General features: G+C 54.1%; 1 protein-coding gene across 3 annotated transcripts in view; it reads right to left on the bottom strand.

The window, feature by feature from the left end:
* The window catches only part of SMG6 (SMG6 nonsense mediated mRNA decay factor), a 119,296-nt gene that overhangs the window by 43,193 nt on the left and 49,645 nt on the right, over window positions 1–26,458 (bottom strand). For all 3 annotated transcript variants that reach the window (XM_069791240.1, XM_069791238.1, XM_069791239.1), the window contains exons 11-13: window positions 16,649–16,765; window positions 15,957–16,125; window positions 6,970–7,171 (exon numbers count right to left, since the gene is read on the bottom strand). In XM_069791240.1, the coding sequence (XP_069647341.1) occupies window positions 6,970–7,171; window positions 15,957–16,125; window positions 16,649–16,765 (488 nt within the window). The remainder of the gene's footprint in view (window positions 1–6,969; window positions 7,172–15,956; window positions 16,126–16,648; window positions 16,766–26,458) is intronic.

Genomic DNA, 26,458 nt, shown 5'->3' with positions numbered 1-26,458 from the left:
ACATTTCCTTTCACCTATACCTGTACAGCTGTTTCCTACAGGGCTGCAGCCTCAAGTGAGATGTGTGAGGCTTCTGTAGGTGCTTGGGAACAAGATGGAACAGAAATGCTTCACACCTGGCCCCAAAATTACAGCACGCTGGAAGGTCGCCAACATAAACTGGCAGAGTACCAGTTGCAATGGACATCAATTAAGAAGCCTGTCATCCTCAGACTGCAGGGTTTTCTTTTTGCGATCTGCATCGCTCCTTAAGCCTTCAGCAGTACCAGCACTGGAGTTTTCCAGATGGGATCATTTCCCTCAGATTCCACTCGCTAGATTTATTGCAGTATTTTTTTTTTTTAAACCCACCTCCCCCTTTTAAGAGCCTGAACTATTATTCCACATTGCGGATTTCTCCAGGGCTGTATTCAGTGTCCTCGTGCAGCGCTAGTGCTTGTTTGCCATGAGTTCCCTTCACCTTCAGCTGGGGAAATGCAGTTTTAAGAATATGCTCAAAACTCTCTTAGCTTAAAGAGTGATTAAAAATTGAAACCAAATGATAAATGAAGAGAATATCTCTCTGGAGAATGCCTTGCACAGCCCTAGGAGATCCAGCAGCGGTCACAAGGACAGCACTTATGCCCATTTCTATGAAGGTACGTTTAAAACAGCACAACAGACACCAGTGTACCCTCCCACCCACACCTGGAGACACGGACTCGGCTTGACACTTCCCACTGTGCTAATGACACCTGGCAAACGCAGAGGGAGGTTCCCGTTGTGTTCACGCAGTCCCTGGCACTTGTGGTTCAAGGAAATGTCAGGGATGGATGAGGAGTTCAAAGCAGGTGATATTCTGCGCGCTACCTTTGTGGTGGCATAAAATCCAGCCTCTCCTCCATCACCCAATGACATCATCTTCCAACATGGCCCATAATTTAGCCTAATTGCCTTTTACAATCCAAAGGCACCACATGAAAGGGAAGGTCGAGGCTGGGATGGAGTTCAGATACTGGTCAGAAAATGTAAACATTTCTAACTCTGCCGCCTCGGGGCTGCCAGCTCCTGCCAAGTCACCGCTCCGAGCAGGGCTGCCTGTGGCAGGGATCTTTCACTGCTTGTTTGGAAACCGAGGCAGGCAGGAATGGAAGGAGTTTTTCAAGGATGACTCCTCCTTGGACTCTCCTACTTGGGGCTCCGATCTCTGCTCACAGTTTCCCTTTTCCTCTCTGGACCAAACTCCAAGCTGGAAGCTCTCGCTCTCATGGGCTGAGTGCATTTGCCTGCCAGCTGGAGGGAGATGCTCCAAGGCTATGGAATGGGAATGTGGAAAGGATGCTGAGAAAACAGTTACATTTGCTCACTGGGGTTTTCTCTCTGCTTACAAAGAGTTTGTGCTCTCAGAGTTCTGGTCTTGCTACCCTTCCTCCGATGCCTTGCAAGCCCTCCCAGAATCACTGTAGTGCAGCCACTCTAATGTGGATTTCATCCCTGACATCCCAGGAGTCATTAGGTCTTGGAAAGGACAAATGTCTGGTGTTTAGAGGCACGACAGAGCCCGGTCACTCTGACAGCTATTCCTCCTGGGCTTTTAAACCTGGGGCTTCCTTTCCAAGAAGCATCAGACATGACTACACATTGCCAAGAGATATCTACAAGTCTTAAGAAGACTGAAATACCATAAATAAGTAAAGTGAATAACAAGACAGGACTAATTTTAGCCCAAGCCTAAATCATAATTAGCTCCTACATAGCTAATTCAAAGGTTACTAGCTCTGCTCATCTACAGTATGTTGGGGCAACTAGAGAGAGGGTCAAATTTGGACCGTCCACCTGGGCTGGACGGTAGAGACGAAAGAGATTTCTGTTTTCTAAGGAGAACCAAGCTTGGATTTTAGGCTATCTGCACTGACAGGTGAGCAGTGCAAATAGCAGGAAGCAAGTACTTGTGAAACAAGAACGGCACCAAGTGCGGGAAGCTAACTGGCCACCCTGGAGCTGGAGGAGCCATGCAGTACCCAGTTTGTAGGTCTGGGTCAGTAAAATATTGCTAGTTATTTTTCAGAGCCTTGCATTTTAGGGCTTTCATTTGCCTGGTGAGGTGAGACAGGGTTGAGACTAGCTGAGTGGTGAGTATCTGAGACAGTCCACTCCACACATCAGCATGCACATGAGGGGAAAAAAAGTGCCTTTCTGTTTGAGAGGAGGGAACCACAGTGACTAGCCCTATAAGCATATGTATTAATCATGCACCGTCTGGTTTTAATCCACACACTGCTGATCCTGCGTCTCACTGTATTGTTATCAGGGGAAGGAGTATTTCTCCTCAATCTTATTCACCAGCCAAAAGCCTGAAAATGCAAAAAACACATTTGTGAAGTGCCTTCCCAAGGACCCTGGGCCCCGGACCTGGTGAGCTGGGGCTGCTGCCTTTTTATTGGCGTTTAAAAACCTTTTATTAACGTGTGTCAGGGCTGGGGGAGGAGAGAGAGGCTCAGGTTTCAGGACCCCCCATGCAGAGAGGTTTATTGTGGGAAGGGACATTAACACTTTCTCCTCCACATCTCCCTGGCTGGGGTGTGTGGCAGAGTGCGTGCTGCAGGCACAGGCTTGGGTGATGCAGAGCTTGCAGGGGTGGGGGCAATCAGTGATGCCATGTGCCTGCATAGATGAGAAGGACCTCCCTGCTCTGCTCTGTGCCAGGCGATCTGCAGCCCTCTTCCAGCCTTGCCGCCAGCTCCACGGGGCCACTGCAGAGCAGGATGCTCTTGAGACAACAGGATTCAGTGAGAGCTGAGGAAACCAAGACATACCCCAGGTTCCCAGCGCTGCACAAGAACAGACCCGCACACAGCTCAGATGCACCATCACTAGGACTTGCTTTAACCTCAACACAACCCAAGTGTTTTTCCATTACAAGTCCCCCGCAGCAGCACCACGCACCACCTGATGAACGCCCAGTTGTTACTTTCCTTCTTCCTGAACCTTAACTCAGCCGTGCTGCTGTTCCCTGCTCTTGCCTTGGGTACAACACTGGGTGAACGAGGTCCTGGCAGCGTCTCCTTCAGCTGCAAACGCTGCAGACACAGTCTGACAGCTCAGGCACCAGGCTGCATAGTTTGCTGTTGACTGGTACGTTCGATGGTGTTCCATCACACAAGCTGCAATGGATATCTGCCCAACATACACCCAGGAAAACATCACCAAGTTATGCTCACCCTGGAGCCAGCTTTTGTTGGTTACAGCTTCAATGACAGTGCAAGAGACGATGGGAAGCTCTAAGTGTCACACTGGCTCCAGCAGGAATCCGAACGCACAGCTTCATGGCAACAAACGGAGTCAGAACATTTTCACTCAAAATAAGAGCCAGGCCAAATGCTCAAAAACTTGCTGAGAAACTCTGGCTGAATACTGCACTCCATCTGCTAAATGGGACGTGGGGAACAAAAAGTGGGAAGCACAGTGTTTGTCCTATATAGCTTACAAAACAACCATCCTCTTGGTGGAGCCAATAACCTAACACCATTTTAAGCCCAATACTCTCCAGTCTTGCCTTTCAACAGATTCCTTTCCTCCGAAATTTTACAAATTCATTAAAAAACTATGGTGCAAAAGCATCGGGTAAGGATTTGGAGCATCAGCAAGCAAGAAGAGATATTATCCTTGCAGTAGAAAGCCAACTGCCTCTTCCTAGCCATGCAAGTGATAGGAAAGGTACCACAGTGAGGTTCCCAGAGCCACTCTGGCATACCAGAACCCTCCTCCTAGCCCTCAAGACATTCTCAGGGTGCCATATAAAGAGTCATACATCTTCTTTGCCTCTCCAGCAAAGGACTGTCAGGAACTTGGGCTGAAAACTGGGCCAAGACTGAGAACGCAAGAGAAAGAAATTGAGTGCAGAAAAATAACTCCTGCTAAAAAGCAATGAAAAGCCAGCACAGGAAAGACAGTTCTCACTGCACAGAAAAACCATTTCTCACCTGCTCGCAGCTCAGTCAATTGTCAGCCAACAAGGAGCACGCAAATGGGAAAGTTCCTGCAACGCGGCTAGATGTGGTACATGCCAGAGGTGCTCTGCTGCGGTGCCTGCCTGATTGAGGCTCAGGGACACAGATCCCTTCGTGCCACCATACTCAGCACAGACACGGCACCCTTCCACTGCAAACAGCCCAGAGATGCATCTGCTGAGGAGTCAGATTCAGCTGGGCTCTGCACGCTAAAAGGAGGGCAGGGAGCAGATGGTGGACTGGGGACCGCACACAAGGATCCCCCGGTTAAGTCAGACTGGGGACTTCTTTGCAGGGAAGTGTCTTTTTGCATTTTGCTCACAGTCACTTGTGAAAGGCATATGAGTTCATGCCTCTCAGTCTTACCTTCCTGACTTGGTCTGCACTGCCTTCTCCAATACTCCACTTCTGGAGAGTCAAATAATTCACGTCATTAATACTACAGGAGGAGAAGATTTGCGGAACAAGGTAGTCATTTGACTGTAATGACGCAGCTGCCACTCCAATCCCCTTCTACAGTATTACTGAATCACAGAAAATGCGGTAAGAGCGTCCAAAGAGGTCACTTTGCCTCCTTTTCCAAGGCATTCACCTCTACCCAAGTTGTACTTCAGAGAGCCACCCAGCCTGCTTTTAAAAATCTCCAAGGTTGAAGAGATTCTGCAGAATTGCTAAGGAGGCTGCTTTCAAGTGCTTAACTACCCAAAGGTATGAAGCCTTTCCTGAAGTCTAGTCTTAATCTATTTTGCTGCAATTTATGCCCATTCCTTCCTGTGCTTTTCATCATGGACCTGGAGGACAGCTTGTTCTACTCCTCTCTGCAACAGCTTACTGCATTTTCCCCAAACTTCCTCTAGACTAAAAAGCCCCAGCTCTTCCAGTCCCTTCTTGGAAGTCAGGCTTTTGAGATTTCTGCTCTGTCTCACTGGCCTCCCCTTAACCCTCTTGAGTGTCCTCTGCAAAGTGAATATGCACACCTGCTGTTTCACCAGTCTGACCATTAATGAAAACACTGATCAATACTGGATTGAGAAGAGACCTTGCAGAAACCATTGTTTCTGCTCAGCACGTCGCAGGTAGTGCTGGTACCAGTGGATTCCTCTGTCTACCTCCGTGCGATGTGTTTGGTGTGTAAGGCAGAGACAGCACAACACAACCAGCACACAACAGGGGCTCAGACCTGCACAAGCACAAGCGAACACGCCAGCCTGCTGGGTGGGATCACGGTTCCAAAGTCAGCTACTTTCAAACCAAACAAGACCCACAGAGGCGGAAAAAAAAAAAAAAAAAAGAAAGAAAGCGGGGACAGACACAGCCAGGCCTAGCTCTCTCTGGGATCTGTGTTGCCTTTTCAGCAGAGCTGAGCTGGTACCACTGTGCCTGATAATCCTGGATGCTTGGGTGGCTGCTGCTGAGCTGCAAAGGGCACCAGCTCCTGCCAGTGGTGTTGTACAGTTTCTTTATAAAGCACCAGAACCAAAGGGAGCCAGAACAGTGAGAAAGCTCAGAAGCTCAGGCGTAGCTATGGGACAAAGATACGCCTCTTCTTTTACACACATGAGTGCAAGTGCCTGGCAGGGCAGGTAGATGGCACTCCGAATAAACCGGTCTGTGGTTAGAAGAGGCAGAGTTTAGGGAATACCGAGCGGCTCCCACACGTTATGGGGCACCAGACCGAGCTGCCCAGCCACCTCACCTGCCTGCTGGGGGCTCTGCTTGGTGGCTGCTGGGAAAAGAGTCCCTGCATCGAGAGTGAGGCACTGGGACTGTCCCCAGCAGAACACCAGTGAGGCCACAACACACACTGCGTGAACGGGCTACCTTAGGGCAGCAATGCAACCACATGCTTGTAATTTTAAGCCCTTCAAATAGAGCCTTGAAAATCCATTTTTCCACAGTGACTTCCTAGACTAAGGTGCTTCCCCAAACCATGAGAGCTCTCAAGTTTTACTGGGACCCTGTGCTCCTCTGCCATGGGCAGTACTGTGAGCACAGGCTGGCCAGACAGAGAAGTGAAACAGAAATTCACACCTCTTGGGTCCCTCTCTGACAAAGGTCCTAAATTTCTCACCATCACTTCAGGAAAACGTCAAGAAGAATTGACACATGGGAAGGCATGTTGCCACCATCACATGCAGGCTCTCCACAGAAACCAGCCTCTGCATCTCCACTTCCCTCATAGCACCAACCGCCTGGGGAGGCAACGCCGCAGCTTCCCAGATGAGCAGCATTTCTGGTGCTGCGATTCTGCCTCCAAGCAGGAAACTGTTGAGAGCCACTCTTATCCTGCCGTGCCTCCAAGGGCGTGCAAAACAAATGCCATTGTGCCTCTTCCATCCCCCATCAGGTTCAGACACGTTATCCAAGTGCAGCCCCCAGGTCCCTTCTGGCCAGGTGGTGGCAGAGAGCAGACCCAAAACCCCACATCAACAAGGGAACTGATTTCATTATTCTAAAAACAAACAGCCAAAGGAAAGTTCAGGCTAGAATGGGCTCCTAGAGCAAAGAAAGGAAAATAGAGAGCGGGCAGTGGGGAATGCTTCATATTCCTAAAAGCCTTTTGTACGTTAACACATGGTGTCTGCTTCTCTCTAGTCACCTATTTATCACTCTCCTCTTTAGAGAAGGAAAAAAGTCCTGGCTGCCTTCCTAAGGCAGAGTTTTGTGGCCGGGGGGAGGGGGAGGGTGCTTTAAGCATGATGCAAACCATTTGGAGTGCACTGAGAGCACTGCCAACACAAGCTGCACTATTTAAACAAGTGAGGAAATGATCGTATATACAACATGCCAGCGAGCACACACACACCAGAGGAAGTCGAGAGGGGTTTTCATGACACAGAGCTGGATGTCAGCGGCTGAAAGGTCGATATTTTCCCTTAACACCCTTCTCAATGACTTAATCGTGTTCCGTTTGCACAGAAAACTTCCCAAGAATAAAAGTCTGGAGGAATCGAGGGGGGATGTTTGGCCTACTGCTGACCTTGTCCGAGGTCCTCTCCACGTAGCAGGGCTCCTGGGGGGCGACCAGCAGGGGAACGAAGCCCGAGAGCAGCCGATCCTCTTCCAGGCTAAGCAGGGTAAGGTCGTCATCTGGGTCCTTGTACAAGGGCACCTCCGACTGATTCACTGTGGTCAGTATGTTACAGAAGTCAGCCAGCGTCGCCCACACATCTACTGAGACCCTGGGAGAACGAGGAGAGACGTGAGCAATTCGGGGCTGGAATGCGTTGGGAGTTGCCTGCAATGCTGCAGCGAATACCAGAGAGGTGAGGCGAGGCGAGGCACGCCACCACCGCTACTAACCTACCCCACCGGGAGGGCTCCAGGCACAGCTGCGCTGGCACGGAACCCAGGAGGGCTCGTAACCCTCGCCCGCCAGCGCCGACACCAACCACCCCGTCCCCCTGGATGGGGACGGCTCCCGGGATCTCGCCCTTCCCGCTGCTCTGCCCACCTCTGCCCGCTCCCAAGCTGGCACACGCGTGGGAATCAGCTTCCCCGTGCAGTGCCAGCAGGAGCCCAGCTCGTTCCAGATGGGAGAAATGATGCTTGTTACTCAATTTTAAAGCCTGCTGGGAGGACAGACCGAACACCCGCACTGCTGTCGGGGCAAAAGCGGCACCTGGGGGACTCCAGCCCAGCCCGGGGCACCCTCTCCTTCGCACAGCTGTTATCTGCTGTGACCACGTGCTGTGGCCATGCTCTAAAGCACAGAGGGTTTTTTTTAGTTAAACCCCAGCCACAGAGGGTTAAGCCGTGTTTTGCTTCTGGCCACGGTTTCAACACTTGCAAGTGACCTGCAAAGCTGCTTCTGCGGTGTCTCACCTTCCCAGCGCGACAGTGCCGTGCGGGGAGCCTGGTGCAAACACAAGGCCACCAGCAGCCCTGGACCGCTCTCTGTGCATCCCCATCACGGAGCACACCCTGGGGAGGGCCCAGCACCCCAGATAGGGCCAGTGCGGGGGAAGCAGGCAACAAGTACAGGGGCACTGCAGCCGACCAGGCTGCCTCATACTGCATTTCTTCCTCTTGGTTCTAAAAGCACTCAGAGAGGTGGATTTTTAGTGCATAAACTAGGATGAAAGTAGGGGATAGGGGAAACTGGGGCTGAGCTGCTTCTGGTGGCAGTAAGGAGGGCTGCTCCTCCAGCCCGCACCTCTGGCGCACCGAAAAGCGCAGGGAAGCCAGTATCACCAGGGGTGCAGCGGTGACCGGTGTGGCCCGAGGCAGCCCAGGGCTGGAGGGAGGCCCCCTGCTCTTTGAACTGCTCCAGGTGGACAGAGTCTGCACTCGGTTATTTACGGGAATCAATGTACCAGGAAAGCACACTGAAATGAAACATCTTGTTTTCAAGAGTGTCCTGGGAGCCAGGCAGAATGAGGAGCCATTAATCAAAGCCCGGCACGTAATCAGCACACATGTAACGCAGAGTCGCCCACGTCCCTAAGCCAGCCCCAGCCCGAATGCTGCAGAAGAAAAGAGGTCCTTCAAAGCCCTCTGGGCACAGACACCAGGAGCTGGGTTCATTCACAAAGCTCCATCGCTTGGCTCAGCCAGGTCTGGCTGTCAGAAATGTTTAAATATGGAAAAAAATAAACAGTTGCAACACGTTTTTCGGAGGGATCTGTCCGAGGCCCTTTGTGATGTAATGGGAAACGCTGCGTTTGTGCTACCAGCTGGAAAATAAACAGAGCTGCGAGGGTTAAAAGGAACTGAACTTTCCACGACCCCTATCTGCAAAAGAAGAAAATAATAAGAGGAATGATCCACTGCCCCACAGCCCTGATAGTTTATCCTCCGGCCCAGGCTGCAGAGACAAGCACCGGATGTGATAGGGCTGCTCTGGGCCACCTCCAAGGCGAGCTCTGCCCATGGGAGATGCACAGGGCTTGGGAGGCTCAGCCCTCCCCCAGTGCCCTGCTGGCAACTGGGCTCGGCTGCCTGAGTCCGGTCACATAGCACTGGTGGGGCCCTGCCAGAGCGGGCTCGGCTTGGACGAAGGAGGTGCAGAGGCTGCAAGGCATCAGCAGGGGAGAGGAACTGGGAGAGCGCCTGCAACCGCCGGGGAATGAGCGCGCGGGGGTGTTGGGGACAGGTACTGATGCAGAGGACGTTCCCGGGGGGCTGAGACAACCAGGTGGATGGGGCCAGGGTGGAGGAGAAGGCAAAGAAACACATTGCAGAGACCTTGCCTGTATTCCCCAAGAAACAGATCTGCAGGCAGGGGATGGAGATGACCAGCGAGGGTGGGAGGGAGGCAAGGGGCAGCGGTAGGATGCTGGGCAGGACTGGGATCTGCAGCAGGGCAGGGGTGGCAGCGGGGTGAAGGAGCAGCACAGATGAAGTACAGGGAGCCATCTCCCTCCACAGGGCTTGGCACCCAAAGTCAGAAAAACGCCACGTGAACAGTCGCCGAGCTGACGCTGCTAACACCCTTGCCGCCACCCAGCCCAGCGGTCCCCTCTCCTCTCCCCCCGTGGCTGCCTGCCCCCAGCCCACAGCCCCTCTGGCAGCACTGCCAGGCAGGGCAGCCCCTCACCACCCCCTGAGCACGAGAACAGTCCCTGTCACTTTATCCCCTTCATCCTCAGCTCCCTACAGCTTCTCAGTGCCTTGCCACATCTGTCACTTGCACTGGATGTGTTAGGTTTCCACCCTGGGCTTCCTTCAGTCAAACCACAGACTGTGCTGGCTCCCCAGGTATCAAGATCTCGCTTGCAATGCAACCCCGAGCAGCTCTGCGGCAGTGGCCGGCAGCCGGGCAGCACCCTCTCACATGCAGCACCTTGCAGAGCCTTCAAAAAACCAACAAAGAAGGTGGTGTTGGCGTTTCTGCTTTAGTTTTTTTCCTGCAACACAGAGGTGGCACCACAGAGAGCAGGTCTGACAATTTTCTGCCTTCCCCTCGCGTGCAGCTCCTCCTCTGCAATGCATCGCCCAGCACTGGCACCACCAAGGTCATTTACTGGCTGCTACCCACCGGCAAAGCCAGCGAGGGCTAACAGCTCATGCCGACACCGTACGGCCCCGTGGATCTCCTGCTGGGACACGCACTCGCCCTAGAAGGTCGCACAACACTCGGGGAGTCCCGTCAGGCGCCTTCTCCCCACTGCCTCTTCCCAGGACGACACCGTGGCCACCTCCAGGCGTTTCTGGCTTATGTCACCCAACATCGCTGCGGAGCCGGAGCCTCTCCGCAAAGCCGAGGCAGGCCCAGGTGCCTGGAAGTGCTGCGTATGCACAGTGCCACGGCTTCGGTATCCCTCTGCGGAGGGAGGCCCCGAATTACTGACACCGAGCCCAGGCACGCAGCTCCCAGGTACAGGGACGAGGCTCCCAGAGCTTTTAACCGAGGAAGCGAGAAGGGGGTTAGCACGAGGTCTTTCCTCAGAACGGGGGTTCATTCACTTCCCTACAGACACATTTACATTTGCTTATTCCACTAGGACAGGAAAAAAAAATAAGAGTTAATTTCTTTTTTATTGCCTCAGGATTCCAGGTTTAATGTAGCTGTCAGTGTGAGCGCAGCCCAGCTGCACGCCGACAGGACGCAGCCCGGCCAGGCAACGGTGAAAGCGCCGCGCAAGTGCGCAGCCGAGCGCTCGGGCTGGAGCACGGCCCCGGGGCAGAACATGGCCCCAGCGAGGCCGGGGCGGCGTGAGGATGGCTCCTTGCAAAGACGGATGCCCCTGATGGGCACGCATCACCGCAAGGCAAAAGGCATGCGTCGAAGCCCAGGGAGAGCAGAGGGTGCTGGGGCGAGCCTGACACTCGCCCAATCCCCGCCAGCCGCGGTGCTGCGCGGCGCTCTGGCGTAAGCCACCATCCTCACCGGGGGCGCGGGCTGCCTGGTGATTAATATCAAGCACAATGACCCCATGTTACAAGCCTGCAGGGGCCTGTGGAGGTGGCCATTTCCTGTGTAATACCAGCTTGTTTAAACACTAACATTCAAACTCCACAGCTGCAGAACAAACCCGGAAAGCGCGGCGCAGAAGAAGCCCTGCATTGTGTTCCCCAGCCGCCAAGAGCCGCGCTGCCGTGCAGATGGCAAACGCCTCGGGCTCACGTGCTCCCGGGGCCGGGCGACGCGCACCCACCGGCTCTCGGTGCGAGACGGCGCCGGTGCCCACCCCAGCTCCCGCACCGCCGTACAAAGTGCTCCGCATCCCCCTCCTGGATTTCCTCTCTCGCGGCCCAGGCAAAGCTGAACTAAAAGCAGCTCCTCTGCAAGGAACAAAAGGGGTTGGCGGTGGGAGCTCTCCCGAAAAGGTGTTCACCAACCTCGCCCTGGACTCAGACACAGCTGCCCAGAGCGGGGACAAGGTGCTCACAGCCCCTCTGCCCCGTGGCACCAATGATTTCCCCCACACTGCCCTGCACATGGTCCCTTTGGCCAGCTGGGCACCCATAAACCCATTCCTCTGCTGGGAACCTGCCTTCGGAGTTAGAGGGACGCTCTCCTCCCTGGGAGAGGTGCAGTCTCCTCCCAGCCAGCCTCTGCTGCACCACAGCCCCCTTCTCCACAGAGACTTTTGGCTTCTGCTTTGCTCAACTTTACCTTCATTCTCAGCCAGGTTTACACTACTGAGACACCTCTGAATCCTCGCTTTGATGTCTCGATAAGGAAACTCTGGTGGCCAGCATTACTAGCTAAGGCTGAGATCTGCAAAAGGGATTTTCCATTTAGTCTCCAGCAAACTCCAGCAACGTCTTGGCACCCCTGTCCAAGACTCTGTCCATCTCTCCCAGTGGGAGCTGCCATCTCAGTGACACTTCTCCGCAAGAGCGATGTGATGAGAGCGATCTGGCAGATCTCTCTGGGAAGGTAAGCTCTAGAATGTGCTCAGAGCTTTTGGATTTAATTTAATACTTGGTTTAAATTAACCATTTTTAAATGCTTGCAGACAGTCTCCACAAACCGAGAGGCCCTTCGCTCCAGTGTGGAAGGAGCGCAGATTCACCAGGGTCAGCCCTGCGGCAGTTTGTCTGTCTAGCCAGCAGCTTCCCCATCGATTCTTGCGCTTCATTTAGCAACGGATTCATTGCAGCAAGAAAGTAGAGCAAAGAGAAGCTTTGCTCTCCCCTGCCCAGCCCTCTTCACCGCCATATGTCCCAAAAGGAGATGGATTCACTTGAACGACTGCAGCTTCCTTGGAGATCTGCCTTTTGCCCCATCTGCTGCTAATATCTCTGCCTTAGGAGATCCACCCTGCTCCTCTCTCCCCAGGACTCCCTCCTTTTACAGCCTAATCTCTGCAAATTACTCCTGGGTACAGTTGGTCTGAAAGACGCTTTGCCAACCCGGTTGCATGGCAGTGCAACCGCTTTAAACGACCCTCTGCTCAGACGTCAACGCAATGTTTGCCATGAAACGTGCAGATATAAATTCATTTTAAGATACAGAAATGACTGTGGCTTGCTGCTAGAAGACCTAGGAACACCCAGTCCAGACACACAATACCCAAGCCACAGGACACTGCTGTTCTGAAGCAGAGATGTCCACGGCGAAGTTTAGTTCCTATTCTGGGAACACCTGAGAAAAGAGCCACAGAAAGCTCGCTGCCCCCCTCCCCCAAATATGTAGAGGGGAAGGACACCCTCCATCTCTCAAATACACACAGCACCCCCAGGAGAGGGATTCAGGCAGCCTCTTGCCTCTCTATGGCTTTCTGGCCTGAAAACACATCCCAGTGCATCCCCTGAGCCATGGTGACCGTGCAGGTGTGGCTAAGAGCTGGATGAGTGCAGCAGACCAAGGAGGGGGTGGTTTTGTGGAAAGCTGGAGCTTCTCATTCAGGTGGAATTCGGGACCACTGAACCCCCAGCTAGGGAAAGGATGCCTGCCAGGAGCCGAGGTCCATTCCCAAGCCCCTGCCAAGAAAAGAACCCCAAAGATATAGCCCCCTCAAGCCTCCCATCCCACTCCACAGAGCCCAATCCTCTGTGGCTCGTGGCAGCGCTCACCCCTCACACCTTTCCCTCCGCCTCTGTCCAAGGGGGAAAGCAGCGAGCTGAGGAATTCGGTGTGGGGTGTTTTTTTTTTTTTATTGTAAGGACTCAAATCCAGCAGTGTGATAAATGCATCCGAGCTACAATTAGGAAGATATATAGCATCAGAACGCGAAGGTCTGGGCAGCGTGGTGAAACGCGGGCTCTCCAGAGCCCCAGCTATGTTTCCCATTATGTAACCCTGGTCATGGGCAGACAGCCAGACTCCAAATGAAAAAGAGACTCTGGCTTGGCACCGTTTCTATTTTCCTATCCTCATTCGGGGTCAGCGCAGTGTCATACAGCTGCAGAGAAAGCTCCGGGGATTAAACCTGGGAAAGACTCCAAGACCAGGACCCGGGTTCAAGTACCAGCTGAAAGCAATAAACCAACTGCCACAGCTGGGCTGAGTTTAGACGTTCTCAAAGTCCCCCAGCTCTCTCCCCTACTAAGAACGAGCAATCGTGAACATGGTGAACGTAGCGTGAGCGCAGGCCTCGGGATGTATAGCCCCGGCAGCCCAGGCCCTAGGCTCTGGCAGAGTCTTGACAAGCTGCCTCGCTGGCCCCGAGCCCAGGCCGTCATTCTGGCAGCAGTGCTGGCCCTGGATGAGCTGCACTTTGATGCAAGCTCTGGGCCAGGCCTTTGCTCCTAGTGGGCTGCCAGGTGGGTACGGGGCCTGGTTTTTCCAGAAGCTTTAGCACATTCGTGGCATCCTTGCAGGGTGCTTCTGTGCTTCAGGGCTTTTTTACTGTCCCTTTTCTGTGCCCACGCCACCATGAGGGGTGATGAAAGCAATAGCTGCAGAGAGCTGGGAGGCAGTTTCAGCATGTCCAGCCAGCTTCTCCACTGGCAATGTTGAGGACCTCGCAGCACGTCCCGCTGCCATGAGGCACAGAGCACGCATGAAGTGGCACAGGCCCCTTACTCGGTTCTGCAACTTGGCATCTGCACTTGCTCCTCGCACGCTCTCCCTGCTCCTGAGCTCACCCTGCTCATAAACCTTGGCTTACTCCAACATGCCTGCTACTCTGACCCATGTTTTACTTCTAGACTTCTTTGAAGCTGCTCCTATCTAAAGCCCCAGACTCAGTGACTTCACCTGGTTACTGAACAGCCCCAGGGCAGACAGCAGGTTTGTGTCAATAGAGAGCTGAAACGGTAACCCAGTGCTTCCCTTTTCCTTTCCCACCTCCAGGGAAAACGTTGCAGGTCCCAGGTTGTGTCCGAGAGCGGAGCTGGCTCCCTGCTACTCGTCACTACCTGCACCTCCAGGGAAGCTCAGCTGCTGCTGTCCCAGAGTCCCGGACCACCAAAACCCGGCCACGCAATGCCGGGTCAACACAAGAGGTCTGGGCTGAAAGAGCAGCCTGTCTCCTCGCCATGGGTAAGACAGATGCTCCTGGTGAGCCAAAGAGCACCAGGGTGGAGGAGCTGGGAGCCAACACGAGGAAGGCTGCCCATGCCCCAGAGTAAGGGCATGGATGGGACAGGAGGGGCTACTCCACCAGCCTCCGTGGAGGGAGCAAGGTGGGGAAGCAGTTGGGCCTCTGCTACAAGATGAAGACCCTCATTCCATGGCCAAGCAGACCAGGAACTTGCGGAGTAAAGCCCCCCAACCCATAGCCAAAGAGCCACCCGCCGCCATGCCATGGGGTGGGCTGCCATCACTGCCTTCTCCTGCCTCGACGGGCAAGCGGGAGCCCGCACCTGCTCCGGCAGCCCCGGGGGGGACGCAGCCCCTCGCCCCGCAGGAGGGGGAGGCCGCTCGTCCCGGGGAAGGCGCCGAGCACTGGCTGCGCAAACCCGATCAGAAATTCCATCTCGAGGCTGCCCGTCGCCAAGGGCTCGGCGGCTCCCTGCGCAGGCAGCGCGAGGGGAAGGGGGGATTGGTGCACGCGGGCTCACGTGACGGATCCCAGTTTGAGTTCCTGCCCAAAGATGGGCAGCAGTTCACATGAGCAGGCAGCGGTCCCACACCGAGCAGCCGACAAACAGAAAACAGACTCCATCTCCACAAAATGAGGCCCAGAACTTCCTGTGTGAGATTTCCATTTCCTCAGCCAAATGAAAAAGAACTGGAGTAAGAGGCAATAAACTAGGAGAGCAGGACTGGACCTGACGCACGGAGCAGGGACCCATTAATGGTTAAGCCACTTTGCTGGATTACTCTTAATGCGCCTTCCCATCACCCTGGGTTCTGGCTCCTTTGGATTAACAATAAGACGTGATTTCAGGCTCTGGATCCGGAGTACCGGAGGCAGATGGAAAATCCTGCGGGAAAGCAGCTACGGAGCATGCTCAGACACTGTTTCGCATACTCCATACTTGGCCCCTTCACTCGATTTTCTGTCCAAAAATATGCAAATTGCCTAGTCCGCATTATGGACTAATGGGCTGGAATCGGCCAGTTTAGAAAATTAACCCTTTTGTGCGTTGCAGGGGTAGAGACAAACTGTTTCTGAAGCAGAGGGGAGGTGACTTTTGGAGCTCCAGGAACAGGCAAGCTGCTCCAGGCCAGCCCAGCCTGACCAAGGTTGCCCTGATTCAGTCAAAAAAAGGCAACAAAATGTTTATGCTGGAAATGGACTTCCCTCCTGCAGAGAGGAAGGCCCTGCCTGTTCAGCTGGCTGGGCCAGCAGAGCACACGAAGGAGACGTATCCCAACAACAGCAGATGCACATCCTCAGCAGAAGGTAAAAATCCAGCTTATGGGCCATCTTCTAACGCACGGAAGCAAAGGGCACCTGTCAGGCCCCCTCAGAGACACTTCAGCCCACCCACGCATCAATGAAAAAATCACTGTGTCACCTAGGGCAACAAGCCCCCCCCAGATATCCCTTGCGCAGTGAGCCTCTCCTGGGTGCTCAGGTCAGAGTGCCACAGCCAGGAATAAGCAGGAGCGAGGGGGAAAGGTGGCACAAGGAGCCCAGGGAGGGAGCAGACACCAGAAGACAGACCAGAGGTTGCACGTACTGTTTGGGGAGCTCAAGAGAGGTCGGAGGAGGATTCCAGGTGTCCGGGTGGCCGAGCATCCAGTCCGACCAGACCTTCACACTGGGAAGCAGCTCCTTCAGGTCCTGGGGCAAGGCGGAGACCTTGATGTCATCCTCCTCATCCTCCTGCTCCACCTCTTGTGGCTGAACTGCAAATACAAGATGTGAGAGCTGAGGAAGCTCACTGCAGCCAGGAGCCAGACTCAGGCAGGGACAGGGGATGCACAACACGGATCCCAACATCCCAGCCTCAGATGCACAAGGGAACAGCCACAAATCACAGCAAGTGCAAAGACAGATCTGTTCTCCCTACATCAATTGGCATTGGGGACATGCCGGGACATCTGTGATCCCTTTTATTGAGGGCAGTGGGGTGCCAGTGCACCAGTCAGAGATACGATCCCGAGGTTCCAGTTTAGGGAAGTTTCACAATGGCTGGCAGAAAGCATGTCCTGCATTCATCCCTTTGTTCTGAATGTTTCTGTCTGCACACATCAGGGGCTTTCCTGCCAGGTGATCCAGCCATAACCTGGGCAGAGCTTGGGATGCTGGGGGAGAATCCAAGGGCCCCAGCAGAGGGGAAGGGGTGTACAAAATAGCAGGCAACAAGGGCTTGAACACCACCAGGCTGCCTCGTGGGCAGCTGCGTGGATCCTGCCGGTAACCCCTTACCTTGCACGCATTCCATCAGCAGGCCGGTGCACCTCCTCACCAAGAGTGCAAACATGGAGAGCCCCAGGGCCGTGGCCTGTTCCTGGATGACAGAGCGGCAGTCTTCAGAGATGCACTCTAGGAGACAGAAAGAGGGTTCAGCAGGGAGCAGGTCAGATACTCCATCTTGTTTCGCCTTCGCAGCCTCCCTTTCTGCATCCTCCCTGGGGCAGGGATCTCTGCAGGGGTGGGCAATTCCCCAGCTCACACCTGTCCTAGACCCAATTGCTCCACGTGGTGAGTAAAAAAAAGAAGGTGGTGAGTAGCCACTCTGGAGTGGGAAGAAGCTGCAGTCACACTGCCCACGTCATGCCCGACCCCACCTCGTGTGCTGAGCCAGCCCAGCCTGAGCCAGCACTCGGGGCTCTCAGCACAGAAGCTGCTGCTTGGAGCTGATGCCTTCCCCTGAAGGAGGGGGGTATGTTTAAGTGTTAAAAGGGTAATTAGCTACATGTTTGATCTTTGTCCCTGCTGGAGTTTTAACCTCAGCAGCTGAGGAGGGGGCTCCTCCCATTAGTTCACCAGTCACACAACAGCTTGTCAAGAGAGCTTAATTGAAGCTGTTACTCAAGTAGATGCCACACGACCACAGCTCTTCCAAACAGAGCCGGCTCAGAGTGAGAGCAAATCCCCCCGGCGCATCTACACCCAGCCAGAAACCACTTCTGAGGCTGCTGAGAGCAGTGGGGAGCTGGCTCGAGGGAACTGCCTGGAGCTGGGTGTGGGTTACATTTAGTGAGGCCGAGGGCACCATGGGGCATGCCAGGCTGCCCGCGCTCGCACAGGCACCGCACTGCCTGCTCGCAGATTTTTAAGCCTTAAGGGCAGCCTCTGCCCTCCAAATCCCCTCTGCCCTCCGTATCCCCTCTGCCCCCAATTCATATACTCCCTTGAGATGTGGGGGGAGTGGCTGGTTGGGGGCTTGCCCGGAGGGAGACAGGGAAGCGCTGTGGTGTGTGGGAGCGGAGCTGCTGCCCAGCGGGATGAGATGCACCCGCACCACTCGGGGGTTTCCTACCAGCCTGTGCTGTTTGCTCTGTGCAGGCTGCTCCTCGCTGGCTTCTGCATCACCCGCTGCAGGACCAGGGCTTCCAGCCCTCACCCTGCAGACAGGCAGCCACCGTGAGAAAAGCTGCCGCAAGCCAGGCAAAGGATTTGCACGGTGAATGCAAACGTGTAGGTAGTGACTCCAAACCGGTGCCCGTGCAAGCAAAGCCCCAGCGTCGGGATGGAGAGGGAGAGCCCCCACAGAGCCCTGGCTCCCAGGCACCTCGCCACAGACGTGAGCATCAGTTGCGTGCGGGCAAGGGGAAGGTGTTGGAAGCTGAACTTTCCTGATGTGGCAGACCAGGGATTCTGAGCAAAGGGCAAGAGGATTAAAGCAAGACATTGAGACCCTGTTTCAGTCAAGGCTAGCAAAACGCCTGAGGTGCAGAGAACAAACATTGGGTTTTAAGTGCAAATTATTTCAGCGCAATCAGGTGGGAGGTTAAAATCAACCAGAAAAAGACTAAAACACACCTAGAAAATACAGGAAAAAATGGAAGGAAGATCTGTAGGCTTGATTTGGCCAGCTCTTACAGCTACCAATGAGTTCAGCAGCCAGTGGGGAGACCCCGAGGGTAACCCGGGATGGCAGAAGAGGCGCCTGGTAGCCGAATGAGGGTGCTCTGCTCCCAGAGCCAGGGCTGAGCCGGTGCCGCAGAGCAATGGTAGGAAGTGCTGTACTGCAGGGGCTGTCAACTTTTGGAGGAAACATAAAACTAAAGATGTGACCACTCTGGGACAGTAAATCTCTTTCATGAAGCCTTTCCCACAATTAAAAGTGTTAGTCCCAGTGCTCTGGCCACAGTCCAGTTCAAGAAATTACAGTCGTCTTCCCCGTGCTCCCGCCTCCCGCACTCGGGTGAGATGCTGGACTCTTCACTTCTTGTCTTAAACAGTCACACAAGACCATGTCTGTCATGCTGCTGCACTTGAGTCTGGAGAGTCCCCAGGGCGGGTGAAAAGCTCTGGGCATTTCAGCAAGCACCCCTGCACTTTGCGTGGGCAGCCCCGCCGGGACTCTGGGCACTGCGCTCAAGCCAGACTCACAGTCACCCCCAAACTGGGCTGGTACAAAAGTTAAGTCCTCCCCCTCCAAAAAAGGCAAAGCTTAAAGTCTTTCGTAATGCTGAGGGTCAGAAGTGCTGCACAGCCCCGATGTACTTCAGAGATTGGCTCCGAGCACTGGGGCAATGCCCTGCAGTGGCCATGGTCAGGTTTTGTACCAGGGGCTCAGCCCTTCCCACTGCCACCAGCAGCTCTTGTTGCAGGCTACCAGTTCCTCATACAACATTGAACAACCAAAAGAGAGTATATGTTTCTTGCACGTGAGCTGTCACAGGTACAGCCATCTGTGACCTGCTCACTCAAGCTGAGCACTACAGCCACAGCTCCATCAAACATCTTGTGTTGCTACAGACGTGAACCATGTGCCCATCGGCTCACACCCAGTTTACATAAAGCCACGGTGCTTCGATGTACCGCAACGATGCCCAGCCCTGGTACAGCCTGCAAAGCTGTCCACTGTGCAGGTAAGAGCAACCGTCATTTCCCCACAGTTCCAGCTCAGCTACCGTGGGTGTTGTCATCTCATCATTAAATTACACAAAACTCCCCTGGTCCTGAAAGTTCATTCCCCGGCCAAGCCTGTCAGCCTCATTTCAAAGAGGCTCCCCCCCAGCCCAACAACCTTGCAGGGAAGAACAAGCGTCCAGGTGGGTGCTTGTTCAAGACCCTGAACACACACCAGCACTCCAGCTCCCAGCCCTGCCAGCAAGGGCTCTTAAGAGCTTAATTGTAGGACAAAAGAGGAAAGCACCATAAATCAGGAGAAACTTTCTGTCTGTGACTTTTCACCACTTTCCTCGGAAGGCAGGGAGCCTCGGCTTTCGTTGAGCTGGGAGTTTGGAGTCAGCAGTCACAACTGCGTGACACAGAGGCTGTGGGGTGGCAGACCCCAGGCTACCCCTGGCTGGCCATGTCACAGAAGACAGTCAAGGTGAGGGTACAATCAAAGGGCAGAGCGCTCATGAAACGGAGGTGTTTAGAAAGAAACTTGTGGAGTGTTTTGAGAGATGGGCAGTAAGGAAACTAGCTCTCTGCACCCACAGCAAGGTCTCTCACCCCTAGCACTAAGAGAAAAATACCTCGTAGAAGATACGCTGAAAGGGGGGTTGGAGCAACAAATGGAGCCTGCAGGTCATCATTACCTCTGAGCTGAGCAATGATCTGTGCTGCTGATAATGCACAATGCATTAAGAAACAAACTTCATAGAAAGAGATGTTCTTGGAGGCTGGAGTGACATTTAGACTATTTGTGTCCCTGCAGCTGAACAGCACTAGTATCACCTGGGGACACCAGCTGCCACAGACCAACAAGAGCAGGCAGAGAGATCTTGACTGCCCAGGTCAGGGAAAACTCTGTAATTCCCAGATCTGTTTCCTAAGATCCACAGCAGGTGCAGGAGAAGCAGAACTACAGCATTAGGTCCACAGGCAATCCCGCATCCTATCCCCACAGGCGGTCATCAAAAGCTTGGTGCCAGAGACATTTTCAGGTGGCATCGATGGCATCCCATCAGCTAAAGCTGCCACAAACCCACACTCCACTTCCTCCCCTGAAACCCCAAATTAGGCTGTAATCAGATAACCCTCCTGTACTCACACCCAGCCGTGCCACGCAGCCAGGGCACAGCGGAGGTGGTCAGGCAGGCTATAGACAGAAATCACTTGAAAAAGAAGCTGCTACGAGGTCGCAGGCCCCAAGGTGGTCAGAGATGTGGCTCCTCTGTGCCACCAGCAGCCACAACGGTGACGCTCCGCAGGAAATCATCCAGCACAAGACCAGGTTATATGCACCAACAACCACAACACATTCCCCCTCCACCTTCTCCCCCTGCAACCAGACAAACATCCCTGTTAATGCTGGCATCAGTTAAACAGCTCCTGTCACCACGTCACCTCTCAGCTCTCGCCTGCGCAGCCACCCTGTGAACCAGATCACGCTGGGGTTAGAAATGTGACCTTTCAGCTGTGCCATCGCCATCAAAGGTGCTATGTGGGGGGGAGCGGAGGGTGGGTAAAGCTGGCACTGCTACCTAAATAACTGCTTGTGAAACCACAGCCTAAGGTCAGGGCTTCAGGATTCGTAGCATTTGCAGCTAAGACTGACTCAGGGTAACCCTGTAGCTTTGCCGCATGCTGCACCACCACCCTCTGTACTGACACATGGCCCATGGAGCCACGCTGCAGACACAGAAGGGAGCTGAGCAGGCCTAAAAACCCATCCTCTGGGAGCTTTCTCAAGCTGGATCTGTTTCTTGGTCACCTGTAGCCCCACGCCAGCTGTACCAGCAAAACTCTAAGGTACATGCAACGCTGCACAGGGCTAGAAATGAGCAGGCCTGGGTATTTTAAACCAGGAATGTCATCAAACACTTTGCAGTCTGAACCAACAGCCTGGGTAATTTGCATTACTCCACACTTCGTAGGCTGAATTTGCCTCGAAGATCTGTCTTTCTGCACCCGAAAAATAAGTGAGAGAGCTTTGCAGCCCTCTGCAAACCCATCGTGGAGGTTAGGGCTCCAGATGCTGGACGGGCCAGTGGGACATGAGCTCTGACAGTCTTTTTTGCAGGCAGGGTTTTGAGCACCGTGTTATTAAGCCTGCCTGACACTAGCCACTCATAAGACCCTTTTTCCAGTTGGCTCAGTGTTTAACTATCAGAGCTGAAGTTTCCATGCTGGGTGCCTGTCTCAGCCCGAATTCTTCCGGAAATCTTTAGCCAAAACAGTTCGGCTACTTGTGAGAATGAGGCTAGGAAACAAGATAGTGGCTTACCCTTGTTAGAAAAAACACTTACAACCTTTTCCTTGAGCTAATCTAGCAACTGCAAATCCTGGAAAGGGGATCTGAGATTTTGCTGCAGAATAACCTTTTTAACAGAGAGTTTTCCTGTCCTACTAGAAATCTGTCCACACTTGGCCAAGCTATAAACATCTGAAATACAGCCGTTTTTCCATATTCAATAGGAATTCATTTCAGCAGCTAAAACCTTCTAAGATTTCACCTCCCTGAGCATGCTCGATCTTCCTACCTCCCTTACATCTAACTGCCCTTACACCTAACCTGCGTTACCCTCAGCAGAGCAACTGCCCTGCTCCCATCCAGCACGCTGGGACCTCCAAAAAAATGTCCTTGTACTAGTCACTGCTGCTTGCTGCAAGCTGGAGATTGGACTCAGACTCCTCCAAGTGGTGCCCAGGCTATCTGCTCTGAAGCAAAGCCCAAGAGCGAGAGGAGGGAGAGGGGATGGGATGGGAAAAATGGGAGCTGATAAGCATCAGACTGCAAGCACAGAGAAAAAGCAACTGGGAACCAGGGTCAGGCGGTTTTTCTGAAGATCACGAAAACCCTCTGAGCTGCAGAAGAGTCCTCCTGTTTCTTCACGTGTAGGAAAGAGGGTTTTTTCCTCCAGCTGGGTACTGGTCTGCACGAAGAGTGCTGTTTTTCTACCAGGAGGCAGCTTCCTTTGCAGAGAGCCTGGGGAGCGAGGCGGGTTGGCCAGCACGGCTGCCGCAGCGCCCTCTGCAAGCATCTACCTGGGCTCTCCACTGCATCCACGCAGAGGCTGTGAGCTTTGCTCTGACCCAGCTGGCAGCAGGATCCGACCCAGGCTTTCTGCAGTCATAAATCTACCTGCTTTGCAGGGGAAAGGGTGCGTGGGGAGGGGGAGAGAGAGAGATGGAGAGAAAGGGGACGTAATTTTAACGGGGAGAAATTTGTGTTTCTCTGAGAACATTATATTCATGGAAAACATAAACCAACTGTCGTCAAAGTCGTCTGAGCTCAGGAAATGGAGCGGCCGGGAGAAGGCTGCCATGTGGCCGGATGTTATGTATTTCTAATTAGTGCTATACATCTTTCAGCAGCGAGTGTCCTTTTGCTGGGAAACACAACGCGCTGCCCTTGTTATTGTAACTGTCAGAGAGTGCTTAAACAGATAATCTCCAGGAAAAGTGATAAACACATCCCCTCTCCCACTAGGGTGTGCAAAACAGCAATGCCAAACCTCTATTAGGGCAACGCAACCAGCCACAGGAAATGGGAATGGGAAAAGAGCAAGCGATGCAAGGGACAGCCGCCTCAGAGGAGAAGGATTTGCTGGAGGAAGCTTCTTGTGGCCACTCGAGTGCCATGTGCCGAAGGAAATCCTGCGAGGGACAATCAGGGCAGAGCGAGCGCAGGCCACGTGGCCTCGGCCAGGGAGGCACTCGCAGGGATGGAGCAGGGGGGCTGGAAGTGAGGGCTCCCAGCTGCTCCGCTCCGAGCGTGCTCTAGGCAGCAGTGGAATCGAGTCACAGCAACCCCCGAGCTCGCAAGCAAGCAGCAGACATGCTCCTACATCCATCCCAGCTAACATAACACAAGTAGTGCTGAATCTTTCACAGTTAAAACAACACCAGCCAACAAGCATTAGAGTCTCGAAGGAGACCTGATTCCTTTGATTCAGGCAACCAGACTGCTCTAGCCAAGGGTCGGGAAGACTCCAGCGAGACAGTTTCCATGCTGGCCTCCCCGTCCTAACCTGAGCTGTGGCTCCGGGCCGGGGAGCCTGGACCGGCGCCGGCAGCAGGTGGCCCCAGCGCAGGCAGAGAGGGCAGCAGGGATGTGCTTTGCTCCCAGGGAGCAACAGCTGAACCCACCTTCCCTGGTGACATGGTAAAGGACCATACATGAAGGCAATCAAACGAACGAACGGGTCTCCGTACGCAATCCCAAGGATGACATAATGGGCTGGCCAGGGAATGCAGGAGGTGGAGGAGCTCGGTGAGCACGGGACTGCGGGCGAGCTGTGCCTAAGGCACCCGGCTGATGTGTCAGCAGCTCGGCGGCACAGACAACTGATTCACCAGCCGGCTGCTGCCCTGCAGGGAAGAAGACAGAGGCTGGTCACCTCCAAGCTGACACCACCTGAAGGCAATTTGTTTGCTCTCTTACTGCTCAGACACCAAAGTATTTTCCCCGTGAGTCACCCTCTGCCAGACACAGCATTGGCAGGGCTACAGGGCAGCCCAACGGGATGGGGATGTCTGCAGGAAACGGGTACGGAGAGCCGCGCTGCCGGTCCAGGCAGCCGGTCCCACTGCTGCGGGAATATAAAGCAGCAAAGCAAGAGGGATGCTTACAGCTGTGGGGCATTTCCCTGACACCCCCTTGCAGAGGACCTGAGTCATGGGCACTCCCCGCTCTCCACTGGGAACCAGCGAGTCACACATGCACTCATCTGCCCCTGAAAGAGCCTGGGAACCTGGAGGCACTCGCTCAGCCCTGGCTTATACCCTGCAAAGAGCCTGGGAACGATAGGCAGCTTTCCTGGAAAGATGCTCCCTGACTCTAAATTTGCAGGCAGCAGACACGACGGCAGCCCCAGCCCTCCTGGCACAGCCCTGCGGCTGAGCCGAACGCCACCACCTGCAGCACACAGGGCTGAAACCCTCCCAAAGCGACCTTCGGATTGCAGTAATAACCTGGATGCCCCCAGTTCACCTCCTCGTACAGACCTCTCCCCACGGAGAGGCAGGAAGGCCCTGGGGGAGACAGGTCTCAGCCGCAGCACCCAGACATGCAGCAGCACAGGGGAACTCGCTGTACGTGTTCCCAAAGCAGCTGGGGCCGCCCAGGAGCCTGCAGCTCCCTCTGCTCCATGCTGAAACCCCGTCTTGTTTGAGGGAGGGAGGGAGGGAGGCCTAGGAGGTGAGGAATGCCGGGGGCCTGGGGAGGATGGAGCAGCTCTCCCTGTGGAAGCCATTAGATATTCAACACTTCATTTGTTTCCAGCCGTTCTGGACTGCAGCGCTGGGCTCTAGGACGGGAGGCTCTTCTCTGACGTAACCAGGAAGCAGCTGCAAAATTAAGGAATCCCTCATGACATCATAAAAAGGGTCGATGGTTTACAGGGGAAGGTATAAAAATTAATGACATATTCCCACCCGAAGCAGCAAGCCTGCCCGAGAGCCACAGGGGAAGCGGTGCTCTGCCCGACACGAAGGGGCTGCCTGCCCAGGACAGCTCTGTGCTGCCAGCTCCCTCCAGCTGATCCGGGAACTCACCTCTGGCTCTGACCATCCCCAAGCCCAAGATCCATGCACAGGGCTGGATCCTTGCACCTGGGGTGCGATAACCAACTTGGTATATCCTTCCTGACCCCGGCGAACAGAGTTTTAGGCTGGGCAAGGGAATGACTTTAGAGACAGCTTTCCTGTCTGCTCAGGACGGGCCAGGAGTCACCAAAAGAGAACATCGTTGTGAAGTGACTCAGGGAGATACAGTTATTCATTTCCACAGGGAAAGCAGACACATGCACAGAGTGCCCCCATCACCCCAATTTCTGCAGCTCTGGAAGACCAACAGGTCTTGCAAGAGGAGGCCAGGGCAGTGCCACACTGTCCCTCCCCACCACATAACACAGGCTAGGACAGAAAGAATGACATTAGCCTTGAGGACAAGCACAGAGCCATTTCCACTTGAAAAGGGAAAAGGATAGTGGTTTAAAATTAACTGCAGCCTTTTCCAGGAAATATCAGTGGAAAGAGGCAGCCATTTTTAGAAATGTTATTCTCAGAAATTTCCTGAAAAGACCCATCAGTCAAAACACAGATTGAAGCCATTTCCACTTGCACTAAGCAGCACTTCGGAGCTCTCCCTCTGCGCTTGGGGTGCCTGACTCAGCTGGCAGGGTCAGGATCCTGCTCTGCATCCTTGGCCCCAGCGAGGTTGCAGGAGTCAATTTTGGATGTGCAACATCCCATGCAGTGTCAGAAACACTCCTGCCCAGGGAGGCACGTACGTCCCAGTTTTCACTAGCCACATTCACACCGAGACACGCCAGTCCCAGACCATCACAGCTGGGGCAGTCTCACCCACACTGGCAAAGGCTGGAGAACCACCAGCTAAACCATTATTTCTCAGCACTGCCTTCACCAGAGCCACTCCAAGCGGGTGAGCTGATGCTAGGACTTAGGACACAGGCACGGCAAAATCTTTACTAGCCTCAAGGCTCTGCGCAATCCCTGGAGCCACTCATTCTGCTGCCAACAACTGACAGCTACACGAATTTGACCTGTCTGGCAGCTAAAAGGCTGGCAAAACCAAATGTACATAACTCCTGGCTAGCTCATAAGAAAGTATGTCCCTCCAAGCTGGCAAGCCAGCTCATCAGCATGTATATAGCTCCAGACCAGCCTGGCACCAGCTGTCTCTTGCTGCGGAGGGAATATTTGCTGTAAGATGCACAAGCAGGATGGGACTGAAGCGGCTGCAAGGGTGAAAGGGGCCAAAGGCAAGCAGGGCTCGGTACGTGCAGAGGGCACCCGGGTAAAACAGGGAATGCTGCACCAAAAGAAGAAAAAATATGGATGGAAATGTAAACAGGCGTTAGGGGCATGGCAGCGAGGCAGGACGATGCAGCCTGATACAAGAAAACCCCTGATGGCCTATCCTCTCTCTGCACAGATCTGTCAGCCCTTCTTGAAGAAGCCAGCTGCACAGCCAGAGCCCTGAACCTCACCCTGAAAGGGCCAGGGAGGAAAGCACGCTCCTCAGCACACTGCCATGGGAGCCCGGCTCGGTGCTACGCAGCAGGCATGGCAAGCTGCTACTAGCATCCCACCCAGGAGCTGTATGCGCCCAACCATAATTGTGTCAGATGTTATTTACAATGGGGG

This window comes from Haliaeetus albicilla, chromosome 9, assembly GCF_947461875.1.
Source record: "Haliaeetus albicilla chromosome 9, bHalAlb1.1, whole genome shotgun sequence".
Lineage (NCBI taxonomy): Eukaryota > Metazoa > Chordata > Aves > Accipitriformes > Accipitridae > Haliaeetus > Haliaeetus albicilla.
This window is presented reverse-complemented; position numbering and strand designations above follow the sequence as displayed.